The following is a 7,600-nucleotide window of genomic DNA, read 5'->3' as shown; positions in this document are numbered from 1 at the left end:
AAAAAAAAAAAAAAAAAGGAGAGAGAGGAGAGAAAAGGTCTGAAAAATCGAAATATTTCTCCAAGCACTAAATAGCCATCAGACAAAAGATGCGACACAGGGTCGAGGCGTGGGGTGCCCAGACGGGACGGCCGGCCTGAGCCCGCCCCGGGGGCGGTGATGGACACGGGTCGCACGGTCCCCGGTCCTCGTCCCCCGCCAGCCGGCCGCGCCTTTTGCCCCATCGTCCCCTGGAGAAGCGCTCGGGGCACCGGCCACCCTCCACCACCGGTCGCTGCGAGTCACCTCCGGCGGCTGACACGCGTCCCCAGCACAATCCTGCGCCCATGGCTCCTGCTAACACGGGGCGATTTCCCCTGCAGCTCGGTCCCTCGTCCCCCAGCCTACCCCTAGAAAGGGCCGCACGCTGTACCCAAGGCAGTCTCCCAGCGTGCGGGACAATCTGCAGCCTCCAGACGTCCCCGCAGCCCCGGGGGCACCGGGACCTGGCACCTGCTGTGCCCCGGGAAGCCCGGACTGTGACAGCTGCGTCCCCTGTCCAACGGGCTGAACACCACACATTGAAGGGGGTGCCCCTCATCCCTRCCGGGGCCGGGATGCAGGGAAGGAGGCGGGTGCGGATCCAGTACCCTCCTCCTCCTCCGGAATCGGCCACGGGAAAGAGCCCCTGTTGCGGCCACTCGCTGCTCTGGGACTGCCCGTGCATCGGGCACAAAGTGATGGTCAGTGGGAAACGCGGGGCCGGCTGGGACGCCCGGGGTGGCTTCCGAGCTCCGGGTTCCTTTTCCCGGGGCCTCCCCGACCCCTCGGAGCCCAGACAAAATCGAAGCGTCTCCTGAAAACGATCTTGCGGCTCGGTGTCCCCCTCTTCATCCCGAGAAGCGGCGTGCACTGGGGTCTTGTGCGGCTGCGAGGCTCAACCCCGGCCCSGGTGGTTTGTGCGGGTGGTGCCCGGTGCGTGTTGGGGTTCCCCGGGCGGGAGCGGCTGTTTGGGACCATCTGCCAACCTGTGTGGGGTATTRTGTGTGTAGCTCTGCGGTGCCACCAGTCCGCTTCTGCCATGTGCGGTAGTGCCAGGCCTATGCACAGGTGTGTCTGTGCCTGCTGGAATTGTGYCCATATGTCTGTCCTGCTTGTCTGCTGTGCCAGTGTGTCCGGAGGCTTCGGTGAGGTCAGGGCAGGGAAAAAAAAGTGCAGGAGAAAAGGGAAAAAGGAGGGCACTGAGCAAAGGGTGARTGTCTGCGTGCGCCTGTGGATGAGCAGAGATGCTCCGGGTCTTCCSTCCCACGGAGTAGTGGCAAGGAGACAGGCCCAAAGTTGTCAGATATTTTGTTGYTTGTGTTGAACTCCGTTTCCTGCTCCATTTATTCCCCTTTCTCCCTTTCTTTTTTTCCCATTTTCCTCCCCTCTTTTCATTGTTTTTACTTTTCCCACCCTAAGGGCATGGCCAGGGAGGGACATCGCACCCTCATTGTGGTGGCCCCGGCCGCCCCTGGGGCACTGTCGCACCGCCTCCCGAGTGCGGAGCAGCCCCTCCCGGGGCTCTCACTACCAGGGAGCTGAGGCAGGGGCATTTCTCACAGCCGAGACCCTTCTCCACGGGGCTGGGAAAGGCTTTTTGAAAGGAGAACGTGTTTGCCTTGGCAGCGCTTCGTGCTGCAGTCTGACCTTTGGCTCACACGGCCGGGGCGGGGGTCCCCCCGGGGAAACGGGACCCTGGTAAGGAGAGACCCCTCGCCCCGCTCTTTCCCTTTTCTGTCCTTTTCTGTTTGCTTTAGATAAGCAGGTGTAATAACGCTGTTGACAGGCCCAGGATTTGGTGGCAGGGTGACTCCCTGACCCGCAGGTGTTTATTCTTTCCGACTCGTTAAAAAGCGGCCGGCGGCGCGTTTACGGCAAATATTTGCCGGGTGCGGGAACGGTGGAAAACCCTCACTGGACACACGGCGGAGCCACCGCGGCCGGGGGAAGCCGCGCAGTCCCACGGCTGGGAGGGCTGTGTTTGCGGAGGGCAGTCACTTGTCCCCATGGGCATCCCGGGCTGTCCCCGCACCCGGTGCCGCGGGAGAGGGTGTGAGGGGGCGGGCTCTCGGCGGTGACGGGTGGGCGGCTCGGCCAATGGCGAGCGAGGCCGCAGCGGCGCGGGGCCAATGGGAGCCGCCTGCGGCCCTTGAAGGGACGCGCCGCGGAGCGCGGCCGCACTGCCGCCCGCCGCCGCCGGGAGACGCGGCCGGCCCGGGGCAGCCGCACGGTCCCCCGCCCCCAGCCGCCTCCCGCCGGCGCTCCCATGGAAAAATCCAAAAATTTCCGCATCGACGCGCTGCTGGCTGTCGACCCCCCYAAGGCGGCGGCGGGGCAAAGCGCGCCGCTGGCCCTGGTCACCTCGCTGGGCGGCAGCGGCAGTAGCAGCAGCGGGAGCGGCAGCCCTCCGTCCTCATCCTCYTCTTCCTCGTCCTCTTCATCCTCCTCCGAGCACCCCGCCGGCGGCCCCGCCGACTGCCTGCGCACCGACAGCCCCTCTCCGCCGCGCCTCCTGGCCGCCCACTGCGCCCTGGTCCCCAAGCCCGGCTTCCTGCCCGGGGCGGGCACCGGCGCCCACCCGCACCACCACGCCTCGGCGGCCGGCATGGCCCTGGGACTGCACCCCGCGGCGCCCGGCGGGCCGGGCATGCCGGCGCAGGCGGCTCTCTACGGGCACCCGGTGTACGGGTACTCGGCGCTGGGCGGGCAGCACCCGGCGCTCTCCTACCCCTACTCGCAGGTGCAGGGAGCGCACCCCTCGCACCCCGCCGCCGACCCCATCAAGCTCAGCGCCGGCACCTTCCAGCTGGACCAGTGGCTGCGGGCCTCCACCGCGGGCATGATCCTGCCCAAGATGCCCGACTTCAACTGTGAGTATTCGCCTCCYTCCCCTCCGCAGCCGCGTCCCCTCCATCCCCTGTCCCGCTGCAGGGGCCTACCGGGAGCTGCCTTCTTCCGAGAGGGTGGAAGTCCCCTCCTGCCGCCGCCTAAACAAGCTGCAGAGTTAAACTGGAGGCGCCGCTTTTATTTTTTGAAGGATTTCTATTAGAATAAACAGTGCAATGGGAAACGGGGATGTGCGGTCACCACACCATTCCCGGCCCTTGAAGAGCCCCGGACAGCCCGGCCTCTCACTGCAGGTTAAACGGGAAGGTGACAAATTACTCCCTGCCTTTGCAAATGCCCTTTTCCGCCGCTCCCGGAGGGCAAAAGCCGCCAAGGAGGGGGGTTGGTGGGAGCAGGGCAGGGGCAGGAATCCTCATGGTGTCCCCAAAATCCCAGTCTCAATGTAAYCCTCCCCAAAGGCGAGGTGGCAGGTCATTTCACTCGCCCACCGTTCTTAGTTTTATTTCTCCTTTATCGGAAATGGGCGAATAATAATGATGTCAGCTCTCCTAGGTAAAGGGATGTAGGGAGGATCTGGGATCGGCCGAAAACTCGGGGTTCTGCGTTCCCGGCAGGCAACGAGTAGGAAAGAACAGTCGGAAGGGTTTAGGTTAGGGCCCAGGAAAGGCTGGGAGTGCTGAATGGAACCAGAAAAGCGGAGCTCTAGGCCTCGCGGCGATGGGGAACTTGGCGTGCATCTGGTTTAAGCAAAGATCATTTTCGGAGGTGTGAGCTCTCGGTGGGAATGGCCGRTTTAACAATACCGGAGGTGTAGTTTTACGAAAATCTTGCCAGGAAAAGAATTGCGATTTTTTTTTTCTCTCCCCTTCTACTCTGCACRCACATTCGCAGACAAAAAAGTCCATTGTTTTCTCCGAATTGGGGTTGTTTAGACTGGAACATTCAGGAAGAAAAAATAATTAGGAGAGTTGTCAGAGCCCTGCCGCTCAAACAAGGGGCAGAGGGGAATAAATAACCGGGCGAAACGAGCCTCGGAAAATCGCACCGCGGTGAGAAAATCACCCGGGCGCTGCGGCCGGGAGCGGACACTGTCCTTTTCTTTCTGCCTCTTTAGCGAACTGTCTCCAATCGCGGCCGRGAGCAGGAGCCGCCCTTTCCCAAGGTTTTTCATTTTTCTAAACCAAATAAGCCAAAGTATCAAAACACTTTGAGAAAGGGGTTGTAGCGCGGTCGAGTCTCGTGCCCAGGGGTGTCGGGGCCTTCGAAGAGGCTCAGTTCCCGCTTGCTCATGTCCGAGTCAAGTTTTTTGTTTTGGTTTTTGGATTTTTTTTTTGTCCTCTCTAATAAATCCTATATTTTAATTATTTGTTGAATGCAGAAAACACACTTTTTTTTTCCCCATTACAAAGACAGTTTTCTAGTTCTCGCTGCTGATTTACGCTCTGAGAGGTGGCCGGTGCTCTTGGATGGTGTGGAGCAGGCTCCGGTCTCGGTCCCGGTCCTAGTTCCGGGCCGCCGGAGGTGTGCCCGCCTGCAATCCCGCTAATTAAACGGATATGGGCGGGCTGGGAGTGCGGCAGGTTTAACTAAAACATTAAATGGAGCAAATTGCCGCTCCCCGGAGAGCCCGGTGCCCCTTCGCCGCCATCCCTGGCTTCGGTTTATTGTCTCGCGTTTGTTAGGCTCTTGGGAAATCAGGAGACGTATTTTCCTTTATTTAAAAGATTTAATTTAATTCCCTTTTTTTATTTTTTTTTTTGTCCCTGTGGGCGATCCCCTGACACTGTGGAAGCCGAGAAACCCTGGAGTCAGAGGGCCTGGGGGCTGGAGGAGATCCCTGCCTGTGTCTGTGCTCCGGTGGACAACTGTCCACCCTTGCTTCAGCCTCACACGCAGAGTCTTTCCTGCCTCCCCGCTTTCCACCGCCCTCCCGGGGGATGCGCGGCCGCGGCAGGGCGGCTCCGCGCTCACCTCCGCTCTCCCCCTTCTCCTTTCCCAGCCCAGGCGCAGTCCAACCTCCTGGGGAAGTGCCGCCGACCCCGCACGGCTTTCACCAGCCAGCAGCTGCTGGAGCTGGAGCACCAGTTCAAGCTCAACAAGTATCTCTCYCGGCCCAAGCGCTTCGAGGTGGCCACGTCGCTCATGCTGACCGAGACGCAGGTGAGTGACCCCGGCCCCGCGGCGAGGGGCGGGCGGGGGCGCKGCCCTGGCGGGCGGTGGGTGAGGTGATGTGTTTGTGTCCCGTCTCCTCCAGGTGAAGATCTGGTTCCAGAACCGGCGCATGAAGTGGAAGCGCAGCAAGAAGGCGAAGGAGCAGGCGGCGCAGGAGGCCGAGAAGCAGAAGGGGGGCAGCGGCGAGGACAAGGGCGATGAGGACCTGCTGCTGCCCGCCCCCGAGAAGAGCGGCGGGAGGAGGATGCGAGAGCTGCCCGACAGCGAACCTGAGGACGAAGAAGAGGAAGAGGAGGATGAGGAGGCGGCTGCGGCGGCCGGGAGGTGCTGCCCGTACCACTCCTCCGATTGCTCCGAGGCGGACGAGGAGGACACGCAGCCCCGGGGCCGGCACGGAGCCTCGGCGCAGCCCCAGTGAACCCCCCTGCACGCCTCGCTCCCTCCGGACTCCCGCTGCTCCTGGCTGGCACCGGTCCCGATCCCCCCTTGTTCTGATTTCTCCCTGCTTGGAGAGGGATGGAGAAGAGGATCCTCCGCATGCCGAGCAGGGAAGAGGATTTACCGTGAATACAGTGTTATTATTGACTGAGAAACAGACAAAACTTGAGCTCCCCCACCCCCCATCCCTGCCCCCTGGAAGCGCATTCCTTTCGCTGAGTATTGGAAATGTTTTGGTCTTAYTATATATCGGGAAAACTGTTTATGTCATGAACGTTAAAACTGCTGGAAATCTCAATACTGTCTTTATTTTTGTATATCGTATTTATAAAAAAAAAAAAAATTACCTCTACTTATGCATGCTAAATTATTCCCCAGGTCCTCCCACCCGTGCGATGGGGGGGAAAATAAACGGCGTTTTTTACTGGTAGTGTACGAGAGCTGTGTGAGGGGAGGATGCTGCGGGGCCAGGGCCTCCCGGTGCTCTGGGCGGTGCCAAAGCGCCCGGGAGGGAGCGGGAAAGCGCTTCCTAACCCGAATTTAACCCATCGCCACCTCTGTCGTGTAATGTCTGATAGAAAGCTGAGCATCCGAGGCGGGTTTTGGGGAGGCGGCTGGGTTCCTTGCCGTGCGATGCTTTTGGGAACTCCTGGAGCGGCGGGGGCCGAGGAAAAGRGGGAGCAGCCGAGGGTTCCGGGGGGGGGATCGACTTCCAAACGAGTGAGGAGCTCGAAGTATCGAAGACGGGACACCCCCACCCCCCCGGTGGAGGAGCGCGGGATTTTCGATAACTGCGCGATTTATCTCGCCAATAAATTTGCAGATCAATTAATCCCTGTCACTGCAGCTCTTCCCCAAATCAATTATAGGGAATTTAAATATAATCACTGGCTCATCCCCATCAGCTCGGGGCCACATCTGGTAATTCATCCCCGCGAATGAAGGACGGGGCGGCTCCGCTCCCGCGTGGGGCCGCGCAGCGGGGTGGAGGGACCTGGCTCCCCCCTGCCAAGTGCCACCGGCTCCTGGGACACTRATCCCCCTCATCACCCCTGAGCATGAGAATGAGGAGTTCTGACACACAGAGCTTTACCACTCCCGTGCACTTAAAAAAWWWTTTTTWAAAAAAATATTTTTAATAAAGGTATTTTCTACAAACTCGAGTTAACATTTCCTATGAGGCCAGAGTGTGSCCCCTCTTAACAGCTTCTGTAAAAATCCACCCCGTGGAATGCAGGCTGGCGGACGCATGAGATTATGGGATGAGATTCAGGAAGGAAAAGCGTTATCCCTCACGGAGTGCTTCAGGGGGCTCGGCTGGAGGTGACATCCAGGCATAGCGCGGGTGGTTACCCGCTCATCGGCCCCGCGTCCTCAGTGCCCCGGGCCGACACGCCAAAAATCACGATATATCATAAATCTGAATAGATCCCATATGTCAAAACMCTAAACTCGATTTGGGCTTGACCAACACCTACCCCATTACAGGGAAACGATTGCGTCGGGGGCTTTGATTTAAATTTGTAAACGATTTTCTTTCAGCCACAGGCTGTGGAGACTCTAAGGCGATAGAAAAATGAAGGTATTGGTATCTCTGGGGTTTTTCATGCCGCTGGCCGAGGATGCATCTTCGTGGGTGAACGGCCGTGCAAGACCCGCGCAGGGCCACACTGGATCCTCCACGATAATCTCAGCGACGCGTCGSAGTTACTGCCAGCAGGATTGAGGTCTTTAGACCTTAAAATGTCTAAACCGTGTAAGTCTGGAGGAGACATTATCTTAAAAAAAAAGCAATGCGTGAAATATAATGTATAGTGTATATAAAACCAATATTAATTATAGTAAACGATAATAATAACAACAATAATTTAAGAGATACCTGAGATCATCCCCCCCCCAACAAAAAAAAGATTCTCCCTCAGTCATTCATTTCCAATTAAACACCCAGTAATTAAGCTGGTAGACGTGCCCCACCGGGCCAGAAATATCCTGTATGCCCAAGAGGTGTGTGTCCAAACGTGTCTCAGCCCCATGAAAACCAGCCTTGCGGGTACAGGCATCTATTCACGGACTCGGTATCAAAGTCCTACCGGTGTATTGTGTCTGTCTCAATAAAATTAAT

The 7,600-nt window shown here is 58.7% G+C and overlaps 1 protein-coding gene across 1 annotated transcript; it reads left to right on the top strand.

Annotated features, from left to right (window-relative positions):
• Positions 1 to 2,287: 2,287 nt before the first annotated feature.
• On the top strand, positions 2,288 to 5,728 carry MNX1 (motor neuron and pancreas homeobox 1). The gene is made up of 3 exons (XM_057371085.1): positions 2,288 to 2,891; positions 4,868 to 5,028; positions 5,123 to 5,728. Exons 1-3 carry the CDS (start codon positions 2,288 to 2,290, stop codon positions 5,456 to 5,458), a joined length of 1,101 nt encoding a protein of 366 aa, XP_057227068.1. The 3' UTR covers positions 5,459 to 5,728.
• Positions 5,729 to 7,600: the final 1,872 nt, after the last annotated feature.

Source organism: Malurus melanocephalus, unplaced genomic scaffold (genome assembly GCF_030028575.1).
Source record: "Malurus melanocephalus ecotype Western Australia unplaced genomic scaffold, MMel_1.1 scaffold_140, whole genome shotgun sequence".
Lineage (NCBI taxonomy): Eukaryota > Metazoa > Chordata > Aves > Passeriformes > Maluridae > Malurus > Malurus melanocephalus.
This window is presented reverse-complemented; position numbering and strand designations above follow the sequence as displayed.